The sequence below is a fragment of the Perca flavescens genome, chromosome 10, assembly GCF_004354835.1.
Source record: "Perca flavescens isolate YP-PL-M2 chromosome 10, PFLA_1.0, whole genome shotgun sequence".
NCBI classification, from domain to species: Eukaryota; Metazoa; Chordata; class Actinopteri; order Perciformes; family Percidae; genus Perca; species Perca flavescens.
Window position 1 is genome coordinate 36,239,770 of NC_041340.1, and position 21,128 is coordinate 36,260,897.

A 21,128-nucleotide genomic window follows, 5' to 3' on the forward strand; every position below is an offset into this window, starting at 1 on the left:
TAATGCCTAAGATTCGAGGCATGGCCTAATTGAGAGTAGGAGATGGAGGAGGAGAAGGGTGGTGATGCTAAGGGGGCGAATGAAGTGTGGGTTTTAAATTGGGTGAAGGAAATGTGGATGGAAATGGGATGTTTTCAAAGATGTGGGCTGTTTCTCTTTAAAGGGGTAGAGAAAATGAAAAAAAGGGAATAATTCCCACTTTCTTTCTTGGTCTCCACACCTGTGACCCAGCAGCCAGCCGCAACAGCTATTTCTCCCATGCGTGTGTGTGTGTGTGTGTGTGTGTGTGTGTGTGTGTGTGTGTGTGTATGTCTTTTAGGTCCTTTACTCTCTAAATGATTGATGAGTCTCGGTCAGACCTGGATCCCTGCCATAGCCCAGGTCTGATCAGGCATGTTCTGGTCATGACAATGCCATCAATATGTAGCTGGCGGCTGTGTGTGTGTGTGTGTGTGTGTGTGTGTGTGCGTGTGTAATGAAACATAAAAGGAAGCATACCATAACCCAAGAGAACCAAGATGTTTTGGTGGAATTTCCCTTTCCTGCCCCTCTGAGAGATTAAAGAGGAATGTTGTTTATATATAGTTCCCCCCCCCAATTGATTGGAATTTGAATCACATTAATTAGCCCTTTCATTAACAATCCATATGTTATTTTTTGACTAATGAACTCTCCTTTCATGGTTTTTCTGTTTCTTTGCGCCATCTCAGGTTTCCTCTGTTGATTGACCAAAAATCTTCTTGATATTTGATGAGCAGCATTTGATGAAAAGCATTAGTGGGCCTGCATTATTAATGACAGGCGAGTGATGCATTAACTCATAAAATATGTATATGTACATTACATGAGAAAGAACATGTCCCATAGCATGTCATATTGATTCTGGTGTGAGTTACAAGTCTCCCGCACGATCCATATGAAAAAACAGGAGATGGCACACCAAATCGCTTAAGAGCTATATTGACGAACTATCCCCCAGATTAATGTTTTCTTGAGCTGAGTAATTCATTTTAGATTGCACTGTTGGTTATTGTCACAGTTGAGAAGTTGCAGAGTTTGAACTTTCTTGCTTTAACAGATCAAGGGTAGTGTCTGCACATGCAGCAGATTTTGTGTGGGAGCAGTGTGTGTGAAATAACGTGAGGGGAAACTAAGATGTGGTGCCAACTTACACCGTTAAAGGAATCGTACCAGTGTTATTGAATTCTTTTCCTCATCTGGTTAGCTATCACTTTACATCTCCTGCTGACAACTTTATTTCCCATCCATGGCTTCTTTACAAGCTCCACATGGCCTCGTCAGAAGTGAAAGTGACTTGCCTTGCAGGCAGTGATGTAATAGCAAACAAAATGATAAGTAAACTATCCTAATGCACAACCGGTTGGTGATCATCTGAGGCAAATAACTAACAGTGCAATCTAAAATGAATTACTCAGCTCAAGAAAACATTAATCTCTGCTTCTTCTTCACCTTAAAAGCCTGTGTTTCATTTAGTTTACATCAGTTTGATAGTAATTACTATGGCAGCCCATGCTATGAATTTATATTATGCAATTGCAGTCATCTTATAAAGAAAGTTCATTTCACACATAAAAATGCAAGTTTGCTCCCCTTGTAGGCCTCGAAAAGTGACTCTATGATAATCTCCAGTGATTTACTACTTTTGCTTCCTTGGAAGTTGTTTTTCACAATTAGTATTCATGGTCATGGATGAAAATGCATGTAAGTTAAATTGTTCCTAAGCCACCTCAAACTGCTGGCAGCTGTTGCTTTCCCAGGTGACTTGTTTCATCTATAAAGACATGTGAGCCACAATGTTACACAATAAAAAAAAAGAAGCAAAATGTGGGAAAATTACACATGGTCACATCAAGGGAAAATTCACAAGGGTGTTTTAGCTGCATTTTAAAAATGCACTGGTGTTTAAATATGCAAATGAAGTAGGGTCTAAGAGCACAAATACTGACAGTTAAAGAGAACCCTATAAAAGTTGTAGGCTGCTGAAGATGATGCAACAATATAGCCTACATATATGTATGTATTGTATTTAAAAAGAGGATGCATTTTCCCAAAAAATGAAGAGTAAAAATGCTGCAGTGCATGTTTCAACAGTAATATTTCCTTATTTTGTGATGTAGACTCTGTTGTAGAACAACAGGAGAGCCCTTTGGCAAATGCACAGACACAATCACACAGACACACACACACAGAGAGATACACAGTAAAACATGCAGTCACACACAGTAGCTCAGTAGGGGGAAGGATTTAATAAACCCACAGTAACGTGGATCTACGGGGGCGTCTCGGGACCGAGCCAGGAAACCAGATGAACGTACCTGCCCTGGGGCAGAGAGAGAAGCAGCGAGGATGGGGGAGTGAGTGTGTGGGGGGGCAGTGAAGCCACAGGCACATCATGTCTCTTATTGCCCTGACTCTCTCTCTCTCTCTCTCCTGCCATCAGTCTCTTCACTCGCCCACTCCGTCTCTGCTCACATCATCAGCCACACGAAAGCCATGCCCACAAACACTGATGTGTTTGTCAGAGAAAATGCACAATCACTTTAATTACATTTCATGCCATCTCTGATTTCACCAAGGACTTGGAGTTTGTTCCTCAGTCGGCTAAATGCAGACTGTAATTTCAGACAAACGCAATGGAAATGCCGAGTGCAGCCAATCAGATTTAATCATGTATGAAGAAATGTAATTTTGGAGGACACCAGGGCAGAGCGGGTTGATACGGGTATTAGTTACTATGCAAAAAGGCGTGTCCATACTCCCCGAATATGAATTTATGAAGCCTGCTTGTGATTTCAATCTGACTAATGTATCAGAACAAACCCATCTGTGCAGCACTGACCCCTGAGGTGAGGGTTTTTTTTTTGGGGGGGGGGTGTCTGCAAGGGAAGTGCAGTGAGCGTGGGCGTCTGGTTTATGCTCCCACCATGAACTAAGGTGGTCAGTGAGATGGCAAATGAAATATTTTACCCACATTTGTAAAGCTGGAAGAAAACACAAAGAAGGAAGAAAGAAAGAAAGTCTGTCCAGAACAAGATCCATGGGAAAAAATTTATTTATCAATATGCCGTAGTTTCCAAACTGGTGGAACGTTATTTCCATTGTAGCTGGTGCCAATAGGTTACGCTGAGAAGCGGCGAAAGAAGTGAATGGCAAAAAGAATAAAATAACAAAACTTGACAGTTATGATTCAAACAAAGGGAAACAAATTCAACAGGTTTTGCTTACACATGCACATTGAAAAATAATACTGTGGCTTTGAACAATAGCAGAAATACAGTGAGGCTCATACCATGAGCAACCAATATCCTTGTGCTAAATTAGGAAAGGAGGGAGAGAGCAACTTTAAAACAAAGGACCGCCTGGGAGATAATGAGTGGTGTATACCGGATGATTTATGGCGAGCGCAGAACAGTCACACTCTATATGTGGCCCGTTTTCTCCTTCTTCTCCCCCTCTCGCTCTACATCTCTCTTCGTATAGCCCGATAGACTTATTAAAACTGAGAAAAGATTAATCTTTCTGGACCAAAAAAGTTTTTGTTACGTCTAATAATGGACTGGAAGGTGTAGGTAACTCAAAAGCAGTGGAATTACACAGTCTTCATATGCAGAGTCAAGTGCTGTCTCCAACAGGGAAGGGGCCTTATCATTCGGAGTTTCAATGACCTATCCAAAGCTGCTCGATGACAAAGCTTCGGTCCTGAATGGTTTCTGAGCAACTACAATCCTGTTGAATGGCGATGTAAAAACTCTGAACCCCAGTTTTTTTTTTTTTTTTTTTTTTTTTTTAAACACATGTGGTAACAAAGACTTTTTGACAATACTGGACGCTGTAAAAAAAAAAAAAAAAAGCAGCTCATGTGACCGTTGCAATATTTAGTTTAACTCTAAAAGAAAAGAAAATAAAAACATATTGCAAACAGAGACAAAAATGCAAGGATTCATACAAAACACACTTTAAAAAGACAGCTATTTACAAACATCCTCCATTACAAAAATCTAATCTTAAATTTTTCTTATGAGCAGTGTTCAGGTGAAATTACATCTTAAATTGGGCTCTATCCATATATTTACATTTCTCTGTTGTCTCCTTTTAGTTTTTTTTTCTCCCCCCCAAAATTTTAATAACATTAAGTGGTCACTAGAATGAATAAAAATGAGATATGGTTTGTGGTAATTTGGTAATGACTCCCTTGGCTGGTGGAGGTGAATGGATGCGCACCGATCCGAAACAAAAATATTTGATCTAAATGTGTTTCACAGAGGGCCACTGAGGGCTGCATGCTGAGTTAAAACACAGGACCACAAAAGCACGAGCAGCTGTTTAGGTTGTTAACTCGGAGGTTAACGACACGCAAAAGCTACTGGAGTCTTCCCAGAGTCTTCAAGCTGGGCTGCCTTTTAACTCAGCAGTGTATATCCGTGGATGGCAATAGTATGTGGCAGCAGATGATAGGTGTCTCTGCTGGTAAATAAACATTCACAGGCAGTCTGACCGTTTGACTGGAGATAAACCTGGACCCGTCAGTCTCGGTGTCTGTGCGTATGTGTGCACATGTGCGTCAAACGTCAGCTCGTGTCTGAGGAATAGCTGTCCTTATCTGCTCCCCTCTCCTCTCACACATCATTAACTGGGACTGCAGCGCTCCGTACTTTGGCAGCCACACTGTTTGGAGCACCTATTTCCAGTCCCAAAACAAGTCTGTGTTGAGCTGCTCGACCACAGAAGCATTCATACACACCGAGAAAAACTGCAAATATAAGCACAAATAAGCACTCACACATAAAAACACCTAAATGTGCACAGAGACAGATTCAAACACCACCCATCCCCATCACCTAAAAGCGAGCTTTGATGTGCACATGTGCACACATCCATCTGCAGTAAATCCTGTCTCGGTGCCGCTGCCCTGGGCTGTGTGATAGCTGAGCTGCAGTGTCCTCGCTGGCTGAACACCTTGACTGAGGAATATTCTGCACAGCATTTTTATTCACAGCACAACTGGTGAGAGGATGGAAAAATGAATGCTAAACTACCTCCACCCCACTCCCCCCACCTCACCCATCATCCCCATCCGCACCGCCATCTTCCTTTCAGGTTAAAGCCAAGTCACAGGAACATTTTCTTCTTTATCCGCCACTCTTGCTCTCTCTTGTCCCCGGCTGGTGAGTGTGGGCACAGAGATGGCACATAGATTAGTCACACGCTGGCGACGCCACTGACTGCGCACTCCACTGACTCATCCACAGATGGCAGCCAATTGGCATCTAACAATACTGTATCCCAATGTTCTGCCATAGCGCGCTATCCAACTTATATATAGGGCATCCTACCTATGTAGGCCAGCCAGTCAGTGCTGTACCACACAACCTACGCCCACCTCGCCCAGGCAGGAGGCACCAAACTAACTGTTTGATGCTCATACCGTAGCACCAGAATCCAGAATAAACAAATACAACCTGCCTGCTGTCTTAAAAACCATTTCCCCGAAAGCTCATCAGAGACAATAAAACCTTCAATCAGTCAACTAGGGTGCTGGAGGGGTTTTGTAAGATCTTGGGCTTGTCTGTTTGTCGGCGCGTCAGTCTGTCGGTCTTGTTTTTGAACCTTACGATACAGTAACTTAGTGTTCAACCCTTAAGCCAGTAAGTCTGCCCAGATACAGGACTGGTCCGAACATGCCCAAACACACACACACACACACACACACACACACACACACACACACACACACACACACACACACACACACACACACACACACACACACACACACACAGTCAGGACACACCCTCAAATACACACAAGCAGGTCATAAATACCAGAGTAATGGTTAAGCTCCTATCAGACCAGTGGAGAAGGGAGTTTTCCAGGAAACACACACATACACACTATGACATCAACAGTCCAGGTCAAGGTTCTCTTTCTCAGGGAAAAAAAATGAACGTAATGGATGACATGGATGGTGAGAAGACGGAGTGATAATGATGATCTATTCAACTCTATACATTGTGCACTTGTAGGAAAAGTCTAACAAAATACAACTGCTTTGTGAACTGAATCAGGGTTCGAGGAAATCCTCCATCAAAAATAGTAAGTAAGGCAAACATCAGAGGTGCGAAGGGAGAGGAACACATTATTTCACACACTGTGTCTGATACCTGAGCTATCTGGAGAGTTTCCTGGCCCAGCACGGAGCCCTGACTAACACACACGCAAAACACACACACACATTTTATGCTTGCACACAAACTGCAGGCTGAGTGGCATCCGGGGCCTGTGTCTGCCTGTTCCTGGCTAGTGTGCTGGGATGGTGTGTTTAATTGGGTGTAGCACAGACTGTTCTTCAGGGAACTGAGATAAGTTATATCCTGCCCGTTAAAGGGGACAGCGAACCAGGAAGCTAGAGTTCCATCTGTTGGTTCGCTCCAGTCCCCCCACCCCACCCCCGTGTCGGAGAACAGTGGGGGAGATGTAGAAGGTGGGGAGGTGAGGCGAGGAGGAGAAGGGGCAGGTAGGTGGGGATTGTCAGACAACCCAAACAAACAGAATAAACATCTCTCAGCAATCAGCTCACAACCCTGCTGGTTACTGGTCAGTGTGTGTCTCTCCAGATTTGTGCAGCAGGTGGTAAAAATAACACGGGCTTGAAGAAGCATCAAGTCCCCAAAATGCAGGGAAAGTGTTCTTCCCAAGAACATTAATCAAGCGCTCCTCTCTTTCTCGTTCCTGACTGTGTCGCTGCGCGAAGCGTGTCAGACTTTGTAGTAGATGTTGGCAGGGCTCTGCGGGGGCATCTCCTGGACAATGTAGACGGGGTGGCCATAGTCACCGCTCACCTTCTCATAGTGAGGGCAGTAGTTGTTCTCTGTCCGCAGCGGAATGATGATGTCACTGGGCTCCGTGCCAGACGTGCCCCCGGGCAGCTTGGGATTGGACAGCGTGCTGAGTGACAGCGCAGAGGGGCGGGGCTGCGAGTGGGCGTTTTTCCTGGAGCGCTTGCGCATCTTGATGAGCAGAATGACGAGGAGGAGGATGAGCAGGAGGAAGATGATGCAGCCGACCCCGATGGCGGAAAAAATGGCCACTTTGGAGCTAAGGATGCCGTCGGAGTTTCCCGGGGGACCAGCCGGGCCCTGATTCATGGTGTCTAGAGGGAGAAATAAAAAGAGAGACTGCTTAGAGACTGTACATAAATTATTAGGGAGGGTCTTTTATTTTTTTCTTACCACATATTTTTTATTATTTGTGAGATTTATTATATAAAAAGGAGACCAAATAGACCCATCAAAAATATGGTTTTCATATGAGCCATAAAGGTGCATTTGCCATATGCAGAGGAAATGGTGTGCAGTGAAAATATGGCAGTGCACAAGCTCAGCGGCACAGAGCTGTTCCTGGTTTACATTTGGTGGCTATAATAACAATTTATGTAGCAGCTCCTTAAGCAAAAATAGTGACTGGCTGTGTTTCACTATTTTGTTAAGTTTGCCATAAATTATTATTTTGATATATTGCAGTTTTGGGTTTTTTTTTACAGAAGGGGAGGTGGGAGGGGGGTATGAGTCAGCAGCCCTACCCACCCAAATCATTTTCATACAGTCCCTTAGAGACTGCCAACCAAAAGGAGTAATATAATTTACTGTAAGCCAGTCCTGTCATGTGCAGATCTTACTGTTCTATGCCTAAATCAACTGTGATCACATCCCTGTTTGTTGTTTGCTCTACATGACTAACAGCCCCATTGATGTAATCTAATTGAATTAGCTCATTCAAAATAGACTCCTAATGAAATCTGTAGACATCACTCATCATAACAAAGATTCCTGCTCTGATAAGATTGAGCCTTGGCAACTTGTATGACATGTCGAGGCCACATTTGTATGGCAAAGGCCAAGTGAGATATGGGGAAAAAATGAGGGGGCATATCTGAACATCTGATTTTATTTTATCCTTTTGTCTGGGATTGGGGGGGGGGGGGGGCTGTTACTGGATGAGAAAGAGAAGACTGGCTCCTCTACTGACTGAAATCTGAGAAGAACCAAATCTGTTTTCCATGTATGCGTGCAGCTGCTGCCAAAGAGCAGCACTCACCTCCTCCTCCCACCACCACCTCTTTACTGTCCGTGACCCCCCCACCGGCACACAAAGTCTCATACCTCCGAAGACTGCCATCCCCACTAATGACTGACCACTGTGCACTTAACCATTTTTTTTTTAAAAGAGGGGATAACTGCGCCTTGCGCCTTATCACGACTAAGTGACATCACCTACAGCTACCAATTCGAGCCTTATCAGTGAAATCAGAGGCGCGAGGAATTTCGTACATTCTGGGCACTCGAAAGAGCTGGAGTGAAGCTGTCAGACATTTCATTCCTGAAATATCAGCCCCTCAAACCGCAGTGACATGTCCTTCATTCCACCCTTCACTTCTTCACTTGACATAATCACTGATCTAACAATGGTAGACAGGTAAAAGCCCGGGTATAGGAAAAAGTGACATTAGGAAATCTTTTTATAGAGAAACTAATGTCTACTAAGCAATTATTAAATGAGGGCAGCTTATCACATTGGGACAGGCAGAACAGTCTGTACTTGGAGGAAGTTTGTGGCATAAAGTTGTGGAGTAAGTCAAAAAAGTGGTTCCTTCTGTGGGAAGCAGTTATGAAAGGTGCTGGTGAACACAGGAAACAAGGAGGGCCCAGAGCCTCCAAGAAGGCTCCAGTGACTTCTTCAATTATCTTGGCTTTTAATCTTCGTTTATCTGCAATTCTAATGAGGTTTAAAAAGATATATAATAAAGAGGTATGTCTTTAAGTCTCCTTGGGTGCAGCACACGCTTTGTGTACAATATGAATGAGAAAGGGACTCCGGGTGAGCTGTATTTGTTTTGGGTGTGATTTCTTATCGTTTTATTATAGAAGCTGCATTTTGGTGAGTATTATTCTGTACACCATTGACTTTACATCTTTTTCTGCATGTTGACCCACAGATATCAAAGGAATGCCTGCGGCATGAAAAAGCCATGTGAGAGAATACTTACTTTTGGAGAGTCAACTATGATTTTTATTTTCTCTTTTCAGGCTAAATATGATTAATTATTAGAGGAAGCCTTGAGGCTGTGAATATTCGTTTTTCACACTTCAAAAACCTTTATTTTACTAAAATATTTGCACTCTAGAAACTAGAATGCATTCAGTAAAGAGTCTGAAGCTGCAGTTTATGGGTATAATGTTGGTCTGTCAATCTGCTCACCAGGGTTTCCTGGCATATCGGGTCCACTCCGACCAGGCGGACTGGGACTGGACTCCGGTATGATGTTGTCTTCTGGAGCCTCCGGTGCCACGGGGTTCGCTGCGTTTGGGACTGTGGGAATCAAAAAACACACAGAAACTCAGCCTTGGCAAGCTGCATGCGCTGAATTACAATGACTTGTTCCTCTGCAGCGGCAAGGATTATTTTGTATTATCTTTTGATATATCTTTTTATACACAGAGAAGGTTATCTTTGCATGTGTTGAAAGCATCTCAGAAGTGAAGATAAAAGCACAAAAAGAGGAAGGACAAGTTAGCGAACATCTGCGAAACATGCCAGTATCCCTGTCCTGTCGTAAAAAAAATGAGCTCACATCAACATCAGCAGCTCCTTCAGCAAACACTCAGACAGGCATTTCCAACACCGACACATTCATGAGAGCGTAGGACGGACACACACACACACACACACACACACACACACACACACACACACACACACACACACACACACACACACACACACACACACACACACACACACACACACACACACACACACCTACAATATAGTTACAATACACTTAGGCCTGGCAGAATGAGGGTAAAGTAGTTATATATTAACTTTTTATTGTTATACATAATTCATCACGTTAAAAGGCCATAATATGTCTTATTTATTGCTCTGGCTTTAACTCTGCCTGAAAGAGACCCACTTCTGAAAAGGAGAGGATAGGAGGACGGGAAGAGAAGGGGGGAGACGAGGGGAAGAGGAGAGGGTTGTATAAGCTCTGAGGGGAACGCAAAGGAAACAGACAGTTTATCTGTCTGTCTGTTGTGATTTTAGCACACGCACTTTGAAGTCTTTGTGCGGTAAACACTGGTGGGTCCGTGGTGCGGCTTTTACGAGGGCAGGGCCGGCAGACGGGACAGTTATAAACTATTACCGAAGCCGATCAGATGGATTCCACAGAACACTATCAGCTGCCTCTCCTCTATCAGGCCTTATCTGCATCTGCCCGAAGGCCTGCTCGAAGGGTGCGTGTGAGAAATAGAGAGGAGGGCATGTGGGGAGGCAATTTACATTTGAGTCCCTGGTGGCAAGTGTGTGGCCGTGTGTGTGTGTGTGTGTGTGTGTGTGTGTGTGTGTGTGTGTGTGTGTGTGTGTGTGAAAAAAAAACGCCTGACAGTCTGGCAGTCTATTTTCTATTTCCACCTGAGTCTGGCCGAGACTTGGGGAAGGAAATGATTTGGGTTTAGGATGTCTGCAAGATATGAACGATAGAAAAGAGAGAGAAAAGAGGGAGGAAATATTGAAAGACAAAGGAGTACGTAATTTCATGAGTAATATTATTTTTTCACTATGAACAAATTGATCTCCTCTCATCCCCTATCCTCTCCATGTTCAGACCACTGCATTGCTCCATACCAATTGCAGCGGTGGTGAACCTAGCCGTGAGCTGTTGTGCTCTGTCAATAATTGATGAGAAAAGACAGGGGTGAGAAGTGGGGAGGATACGAGAGGACACAGTGATCTGATTCACTCATATAGCCCCAACATTGTGTTTCTACCACTGAGCATGTGCAGGGAGCGTTCTAATGTTCTGACCCATTTTTCTGTGTGTACTGCTGACATTTCCCTTAGCTATGCAGACAGCAACTACCTCAGAACTGCCAACCCGCCAGAAGGAGGGAGACGAAAGGGGGAGGAGGAGGAGGAGTGAGAGTGAGGCAGACAATGATCGAGCAACAGAAGAGAGAGACAGATATGTTGGGAGAGATAGAGGCAGAGAAAACGAGAGGGGGAGAAATGCGTGCGAGGCGGTGAGTCAACATATTTCTAATGAGCACGGTGAGTGACATGATGTGGTGGAGGAGAAAGAGAGTGCTGAACAGCGATGGATGTATAAAATATGGGCTCCCTGTATTTCCCCTGCAATCAATTTGGCTTCCTTTTCACTTCACGTTTTCTATAAAGACAAAAGACGGAACACGGAAGCATATAAAGTACAATTAGATATTGATGTGTCAGGGCACATGATTTCCCACAAACCGATGATTCAACATGATTAGGCACGGGAGGGTCTCCACAAGAAAATACAATACAAAGAATGTGCACATACTGCCCACAGGGATGAATCACCAAAATATAATCCATAGAGCAAAGTGCAAAGGAGTGTGAGTGGACATATGGGAAGATCTTGGGGACTTGGCTGTGGACAGTGTTGGCATTTAGCTGCAGAGGCGGAGGAAATGTGGCTTAAAACACAATAGCATGTGGAGTCAGAGCCAAGCAGAGCCCGGGAATGTTTGTGTTAATTGAAACAACATCTAGTGTGGCTGCAGGAGGTCTAGAGTCTAGGGCTGCAAATAATGATTGTTTCTTTATCTTCCAATTACTTGGTTAGTCTGACCAGACAAATATGGTCAATTAACGATTAAATAAAACAGAAAAAGCTGCAAATGTTTCTATTCCAGAAGCTGCAACCAGCAAATGTTAATGTTAATTTTCTGTCAACCCTTTATTCGATTAAAAAACAAATCCTTTTAGCACATATAGTCAGTCAAAAATATCAAGACATTAGATGTAGGAGATGTTATAGACCAAACAAATGATTAATTAGTCAATAAAATAATCTGAAAATTGTTAGTTGCAGCCCTAACAGTAACTTCTTTCAGTTTTCTAGAAATTGTTACAGCTAAATCAAAGTTCCTGTCGACGATCTAATTTCTCACAGCCCTTCCTCTATATAGTTACTGGGTTGGACACATTATGCATCAAAAATTCCACCCACAGAAATAGATTTAAAAGTAGTAGCAGCTGGGCCAACAGCATCATCTCTAACAAGGTTTTTAGGGCACATCGATTGTGAGTGACAGCTCGCTTCGGCCCGTTTTGGGAAATGAGCGCATGGATCTGGCGAAGTTGGGCAACAGCCGGCAGCCACAGAAACAGACACCAGCTGAGAGGAACTTTCCTAGAACTTTCCTCGAATAAGACATTTCCTTTCAACTTTCATTAACGCAAATTTAAGGATTTTTTTTTTCTCCCAGTTAATAGTTTAGTGTAAAAGCCTGAGCTGCCTGCATTCATGCAGCCGTGTTGTCATTTGGAGATGGTGTTGCAATACGGGTCTGTCAGATGCTCAAATTGACCTACATGGAAAGATAACGCAATGCCTGTCTCCTTTCCCGAGAAGGTATTGTGTATATTTCACTGTATCTGCTGAATTTGTTCCGACTCAGACCTTGCTAGCATCAGCAACTTGTTAGCTTCTATTTTCCCACCGACTGCCAGGCTACACTGCTGTCATCCAACTAGCCAACATTCAAATATCTGCACACACATTTGCAGACAAGCACACACACGCACGCGCACGCGCACACGCGCACACGCACACACGCGCACGCACACGCACACGCACACGCACACGCACACGCACACGCACACGCACACACGCACACACACACACACACACACACACACACACACACACACACAGCAGTTTTCTCAGAAAGTCTCAGTTTATTTTTGACAGGTTGAGAACCAGTTTTTAAGCTGGAATCCGATCATTGTGGCGGGCAGATGTTCCTCTCAGATGGTGGTTAGTGTCTGTTTCGGTCAAAACAACCACACTGAGGATGGGGGGAATGTTTACAGAGTAACACATCTGTGTACTGTACCCTGTCAAATTCAGGATATAGACTTCCACATATTGAGTAAAACTGTGTCTTAAAGTGAAATATATGATGAAAACCAAATGTTGTGTCCAAGGATATCCAAACAAAGCAAGCTTGTTTACTTGCAGCATTTTTAGATGACTGACCCCGACCATGCACTTATATACCGATTTCAAACACATTTTCATTCTGTGATTACTTTACTTTGAATCTGGTTGAATAACAGCTGAGGAACGTCAGAGGCCTTTTTACAATTTCAAGTGGAGTCCTTCATCGTCATTGCTTATTTCGCTGTTATTTCTCGGTGATCTCACTATTTGCACAAACTGTTTATGTGTATAAAAAGATTTATTCAAAACTATTGTAAATAGAGACGAGCAATATGGATACAATCCTGTGTCATAGTATAGGTCATTTTACAGCTTGATATTGATAGATATTAATATATATCATGATTTTTACTGGAAATTCAACTATGAAACTGATTATAGACAAAGTAACCAGATGGCAGACTTATACTTAACTAAATACCAAACTAATCACGGAACTTCATCGCATTGAAGCAGAAAGCCTAAAAATCCAATACTGCAGTCCATAAAGCAGTCCTGCTTATTGATTTGCAATATTGCCTGCAATGACCTAATACAACCAGAGAAATAAAACTAACAGTTAACTCAGTAGGATTTTAAATGTCCCTATATTCTCTTACAGTTTATTCAACCATGTCACCCCACCTTAAAAGACTTCAACTTGTTTCTAGATTTTAGGTTTATTTTATGCTGCCAACTTCACACCTGCCCAGGGACTACAGATGAAAACTAGCCTTCTGGCTAATTCTGGCACATTTACAGTGATGTTTATTAATATGCACTGCCCCTGATAAATAACCTGAATAAATGAAAAAAAATGAACTGAAAAACTGCTGATTTGAAAGTGCTTTAAAAGTGCACATTTGGTAACAATTAATTTGTTTAAACATGTATAAACAGTATAATAACAACAACAAATGGTTTATAACATACTACAGTATAATACATAATTATGATGTAATAATAATGTATTTGTAAACTATAATAGCTCCTGAAGCATCTGTAAGTGGTGTTTAGACAGCTAGTGAATGAATGAATAAGAAGAAAAACAAATCCCTTAAATATGAATGTGAAAGATTAGTTTATTATATTAATTCATTTTATTAATTGTAATATTTATTGAATAATTCTTTTTGAAGTAATTCCTTTTTAAATTTTAAAGACATATGTATCGTATTTATTTTATTCATAACTGAGCAAACTCTATAAAGTCCATGATATTTAGGGACGTGTTTATGGGCCTAATCATAAATCATTAAATATGATTGCAGCTTTGGTATTATGTGCTCATTAATTCATTAACTATTCTAAAAACAGTTATGGATGGTTTGTAGGGGAGGTTATAATTGTTGAAAAATAAATAGCACTCATTAAACACTTTAAAAGTCCTTAATCCTACTTACAACTACATTCCACTGTGTTATAAACATTTGTATACTGCTTATTAATGCTGTATAGTAAAGTGTTAAGTATTATTATATTTTTCTTTTAAATAAAAAAGCAAAAGACAACACTACTTTTTTCTGAATGTATCTATACCGTCTTATGACCTGCACTGCATTACTATATTTTTACTATTATATTTTAAAATGGTTGTTAATGTTAGGGCTGGGTAATATGACTGGAATCGTTATCAACAGGAATATTGTTCAATTGTGTATAGCCTATCAAATGCAAATGTATGCAAAATCTTAAAATAATCTTAAATATTAAAATTATGAAAGGGATGTTAAAAATAAAATAAACCGCATTTCACCTAACACAACTGGAAAACCAAATCTTATTTTGTTTTTATTTACATTTTGCTTGGAATCATTACTTTGGACACCAGAATTTTGTAAAATGATAGAACGATATAATGACATCATCAAGATGCGACACCACTAAAAGTCAATAAATACTCATATTGAATTATTACCAAGCCCCAGGTAATGTCATTAAAGAAGTCATATCAAAGAAGAAAAAAACATTGAGACAGGTGGCCAATTCATTTCACGACCCAACTTCAGTTGTAGAGAGCAGGTCCTGTCGGCAGACAAAGTCACGCTAGACACACACAGCGAGAAATGGAACTGTCACAGCAAAGTGAAACATGGCTTGAAGGCAGCAGCACTGGCTTGTGTTCTACATGTGAGGCGAGTACACATTTACCTTGCCCGACTTTCATGATGACTTTCATGGCTCGGCTCTTGCACACGCCTCCCTCCCGGTTCTCCAGGCCCTCGACTGTACCGTTGGAGGTTGCTGGAGGGGGGAGAGAAGGAAGATGAGGAGAAAGAAGAGGAAGAGGGTGAAGGACAAGGAGAGGTAGGACGTGATGGAGGGTAAAGAGAAGAAAAGCAGGAGAAAGAGGAGAGAAGATGACACACTGGTTAATGAGCACGTCCATAACGCACAGAACTAATCAATATTTACGACAAGCACTGATTAGCTGTTCCAGTGATTAGCCGTTCTCACCCTCAATCAACCGCCAGCTCCTCTCAACGGCAGCTCTCATTAACACAATAAAGTGAAGTCAAATGAATGGAACAACATTAGAGTCTACTGAGGGATGGTGGGCGCTGAGGTGGAGTGGAGGAACATGGTCAGACCTGTATGTCTGTGTGTGTGTGTGTGTGTGTGTGTGTGTGTGTGTGTGTGTGTGTGTGTGTGTGTGTGTGTGTGTGTGTTTTCTGTCTGTGCATACTTTAGCAGTGAGACATGCCAGAGAGAGTTCCAGCTGCTTGCCAAGTCCTCGAGCTGCTTACTCCCTCTGAGCCACATGTGTCATTACTTGCTGGTAGTGCTGAGAGCTAAATGCCTCCCTTAATGTTTGTGCGTGCATGTGTGTGTCCATATATATATATTAGAGTATGTGTGTGTGTGTGTGTGTATTGGCTTCTCTCCATTTTGTTTTAAAGTGTGTGTTCTTCTCGGACTGGAGCTCAGGGTTGTTTATTCAATGTCACATTCACTTAAGACACTGTGACACAATTGGCTGTCTATTTTCAGGCCCAGGATAATGACCTAGGGAGACAGAGTGTGACTCTGACCTTAACACTGAGCGGCTAGCACAAGGCGGATGGATGTGTGTGTGTGTGTGTGTGTGTGTGTGTGTGTGTGTGGCCGTGCGCCTGTGTGGGCTCATGCAATGGCAGCTCTAATTTTGGAATTCCCCAAATGATCTCCATCTCCGCTTAGTCTGCTGTTTCAACTTACTCCCTTCCTCTGAAATGCTTTTGTTTCTTTTCCTTGCATTATCTCTCTCTCTCTCTCTCTCTCTCTCTCTTCACTTCATTTAGTTTTTTTTTTTTATCTGCACTATCTGACTCTACCCCTCCCCTTCCCTCCCTCTTAACTCAATGACCATCTCCCTGGGCGATTGCTTCAGATGGCACCCTCATTATGATGAGATAGTCTTGGAGAGGGTGCTTATCTAATGATGGCACAAAGACAGGCAGACTCAGCTACTAGACGGGGAGGTTGGGTGGGTCCAAACAATGCAAACATGAAAATACTCTCCCTGACATCATGTATCAATGTTTGTACATGCATTTCCTTGCTATAAACTGCTGTTGTATCAAGCAGTGTTGAAATCTGGCTCCGGTGCTATGGAATAGCTCATTTGGTTGATAAATGCCTTGTCATTCCTAAGTATTATTAATGTTGACATGTTGTTGCCCTCTGGGATTTAAGCTTTGTACTCCAGAGAAATTGAAGAAAACTAAATAATGAATTGCACTAATATTATGTTACATTATCAGATTATACGCAGGCTCTAAGTTACAAAGAGAACCACCACATTTCGTTAGAGTGGCCGGAGTACGTGATAATTTGCAATAACATTGCGACATGAGCTCTTTGGCAAATTCCCCCAGCTGTAGACTCAACACGACCGGACACTGAAATATATACGAGGGGCCAAGCTGAGCCGGGTGCAGCGCAGGAACAAAAAGATTTTAAATTTACGTGGGACATTAATGTGAATGAACACTAAAAGCTAAGTGAGTATCATGATTTATGTAAAGTCCATGCAGAGCGCATGTCTCTTGTAAAGGGAACATTCAAAGACAGTGAGGTGAACAGGCCTGTTTCCAGCCTTAAAGGCGCAACGTCTCGCAGCCCTGAATGGCCCAGACGCCACAATTGCTAACCTCATCCTGCCATTTTCCACCCAATTTCTCCTCTTCTTTCAATTTTAAAATTTCCGGGGCAAGGTTATACAAAAATGAGCTCTTTGAAGATCGAGCTCAAAGGCGCTTGAATAATCTGACCGAGTGAGTGTCATGCTATGAATTTTATATCCACTCAGGGAGAGCAAATCTTCTCAGTGTTAACTTACTTCTGTCATCTAAATTAACTATTTCTTCAGGCTGGCTGAACAAGCTCCTGCATTACTGATGTGGCATGGTGATCAGTTGGCCCTTCGAGGCTTCTGTTTAGGCAAACAACTGAAAGACAGCTGGATTTAAAAGACATAATCAGTTTGTATGTTGTTGGTATTCAGGCCATTTAAAACGTCAAATAATTCAAGGCTTTTACTGCACTGATGGAAATTCATAATCCGATTAACCATGTCCAATTTTAACCATATTTCCTTATGTGAATCCATCATTAAAGCACTATTCAAGATGGAAATCGACTCCAGAAACAACTGTTGAGTCCATTAAAAAATGTGCGGTGAATCTTTATAAAAAACACACACAGTCTGCATTAAGCAACACACACTCCTGTGTTTGTCATTTTAACCCTTGTTGGGATATCACTGTATTTGCATTTATCATGTCAGTGTTCATTCAAAAAAGGAAGACTCTCTCTCTCTCTCTCTCTCTCTCTCTCTCTCTCTCTCTCTCTCTCTCTCTCTCTCTCTCTCTCTCTCTCTCTCTCTCTCTCTCTCTCTCTCTCTCTCTCTCTCTCTCTCTCTCTCTCTCTCTCTCTCTCTCTCTCTCATCCAAATCTGGATTTCCAGATATTAAAAGGCCGACGGTCATGTCGTGTTTTGAAAAGAGGAAACTGGGGAATTGGGTCTTCCTGTGTGTCTCGGAGGAGATAAAAACACAAGGGGATAAAGCAATGACAGGACGAAGAACAAAGAAACTCCCATTCTGCTGCTAATGATTTAGTGGAACAAACCGGTTAGGAGTCCAAAATACCAAAAAGAACTGGTCATTGCATGAAGGAATGTTGCTTTTTTTAATAAAGCGGTCAGGCTCCAAAGCTGTTTTTTTGTATGATTTAAGGCTTTCTTTGTGGGTGTGGATCTTTGGCCGCAGAGTTTGGGAGAACAAAAGATCTACAGCTGCTGAAGTCATAAGAGAAACCAGGTGCCAAATGTTGATGTTGGGAAATATCTACAGCACAAATGTGTCAGCCAAAAGAAAGCCCTACAGGGGAAAGAGCTGGCCTGCAACAAAGGCTCCTGTTCCAATACTACACATATACCACTACTGCCAGCACATTAACACGCATATGTGAATGCAGTAATACTTGCATATACACACACAGATTTCACTGGGACATTCGGGATAGAGTGGAAAGATTGCACCCTTAGGTGCTCCAAGGAGAAAAGTGGGAGATGCAGTGCTGACTGGCCGAGACGTCACCAGCCGAGGCTAAAATGCGGCACGGTGGTCTATATTTATTCTCAGGTCTGCTAAATGAGGTCACTCAGGTGGTCCTGCTGAATACATTCCCCATCTCCATCATGAATCATCTGCTGCTTATTATTCCTGTCCAGCCCAAAGGGGGCTTGCTTTCATACACTGCAATAGGCTGTGTGTACGTGTGCATGCGCTGTCGTTTCTATACATGCGCGTGCATGCTCTCGTGCGCAACATCTGCCCAAAGCACCAAACGAGGGGATAGATACAGCCCATGTGACAGACAGAGAGCAGGTTGTTTAATGAGAAAGTGGATGAGAGGTGACATTCATTGGCTACCTTTCACACACCGCCCCCCTCCATTCTGCACAGCATTCAGACTTCCACTTAGACAAGCTGAGCAGGGGTCGGGTAGTCACAGTAACCACCAGTAATAATGTCCACATTTTCAGGAAAAAAAAGCTAAATACATAAACAGACACAACCACGATCTGATCACTCACACTTAGCATCAAGGAAAAACACCAGCACACAGAGCCGTTTCATCCATTTGAGGCAAAGCAGGGAGCTAAACACAGCCGTGTCAGGCATGCGTGTCTGTATCAAAAACAGAGTGTCACAACAGAAGTGGCTATTTCTCATACCTGCGATATTCCTATCTTGCTTTTTGTTTACATTAGCACACCCGAGTCGAAGTGGGGCGAAGGAAAATAGAGGCTATTTGCACAAAAATATTTCACTCCTGAATGAGCACAGAGAGGGTTAGATTAGGTTTATGGGCCTGATTCCAGAGATAACCCTCCCCAGCAAATCTGGCATGCATGCAAGCATGCACATGCACCAGCACACACAAACACACACACACACACACACACACACACACACACACACACACACACACACACACACACACACACACACACACACACACACACACACAGAGTGAGGTTGGCAGACTGGAATAATACTGGGGGATCTAGATGTTTGCACTTTGAACCTTTTCTAATCCTGCGTATTAGGCCATGGAGAATGAAATGGATCTAAATAGTTGTCCAAGCCCATAAGTACGCCATTTCTTTGTCCTAGAAATAGAAATGGAAATCAGCAATCAACCTCTAGCTCGTCGTCTCACCCATGTAGCCTCCTGCGCGTAGGCTTGGCTTCGGCAAAGAAAATTCACTCTGACTTTTCATATCATCTCGGATAAATTAGACGCGTTGGCTCGGCCAATGGTTTCGTCTCATGTTTCTTCTCAATAATAAAACCTGGCAGACAATATAAAATAGTCATATCTTTGACGTTTGTGCTGCACATTTTTCATGCTATTTTGCAAATCCAATATTGAATTTAGGTTAGAATAAATGCGGTTATAGAGTAATGTGCGTGGATAGAGCTGATATTCTCATCTTCGTGTTCAACAATGCTGCCTTTTTCCCGTTTAGTTTTCGCAAAGCCACGCCATGCAGCAGCTCTAATATCACCGCGTGCTGCCTGTTCCCAGGAGCCGCGCGGCTGCATGTACGGTAAGCAGGTAGCAGCATTAATGTCAAGGTTTAAGGTGGTTAACGGCCCAGTGCACACAACTGTTGCTCAGCTCACTGCTTCAGTATACAGCCAGAGGGGGAGCTCCTCTCCTGCATCCTGATTAAATTGCTCTCTCTTACATGCACGCACACACACACAAGTGCAAAAGCATGCACGGCTACACACACACAACCACACTTGAAATGAAAAAAAAATATACAGACGTGTAAGCACTTGGCCCAACACACACACACACACACACACACACACACACACACACACACACACACACACACACACACACACACACACACACACACACACACACACACACACACACACACACACACACACACACACACACAGTGTAGCCAGAAGATCAGGCAGGACTTAAGAGCTCCTCCGGCACCAAAATTACAGGGTACCTCTAAATCCTTCCAGCAGAGAGCACTATGGGATAGCAGCGGGTGGGGGAAGGAGGAGCAGTGGTGCTGTGGAGGTGTGAGGGAGGGAGGTGAAGTGGACAGAGGTGTGTGTGTGGGGATGAGGTGTTTAGAGAGGGGATGGAAAAAAAGAGTGCGGGGTGAGTAGGGGCAGGAGAGGAAGCGGGAGATTCCTTTTTTTGAAGATGAGAGAGTGCGAGCCGGGGAGGAGTGAGACCTGATCTGTCTGAAGTGTGCATGCAAGTGTGTGTGTGTGTGTGTGTGTGTGTTAGTATGTCTGTGCATTGGGGTGTCTGTGCAAGCTTATGTCGGTGAGGGAATATGGAAGGAGGTGATGAAGTGAAGAGTTGAGAGGACGAGGAGGAGAGCTCAGTTTGGAAAGAAGAAGTGGGAGGTGATCTCTCTCTGTGAAGCAGAGGAAACATATGTGTGTATTGGGTTGTGCGCATGTGTGTGTGTGTGTGTGTGTGTGTGTGTGTGTGTGTGTCTGCCAGCCTTCCTCTCTCTTACTCTCCCCTGATCTCTAGTTGTGTGTGT

General features: G+C 43.0%; 1 protein-coding gene across 1 annotated transcript in view; it reads right to left on the reverse strand.

Moving 5' to 3' along the window:
* Nucleotides 1-3,055: 3,055 nt before the first annotated feature.
* Nucleotides 3,056-21,128, reverse strand: part of efnb1 (ephrin-B1) — a 62,150-nt gene continuing 44,077 nt past the window's right edge. The window contains exons 3-5 of the mRNA XM_028589749.1: nucleotides 15,197-15,289; nucleotides 9,277-9,387; nucleotides 3,056-7,171 (exon numbers count right to left, since the gene is read on the reverse strand). Of these exons, the coding sequence (XP_028445550.1) occupies nucleotides 6,777-7,171; nucleotides 9,277-9,387; nucleotides 15,197-15,289 (599 nt within the window). The 3' untranslated portion in view covers nucleotides 3,056-6,776. The remainder of the gene's footprint in view (nucleotides 7,172-9,276; nucleotides 9,388-15,196; nucleotides 15,290-21,128) is intronic.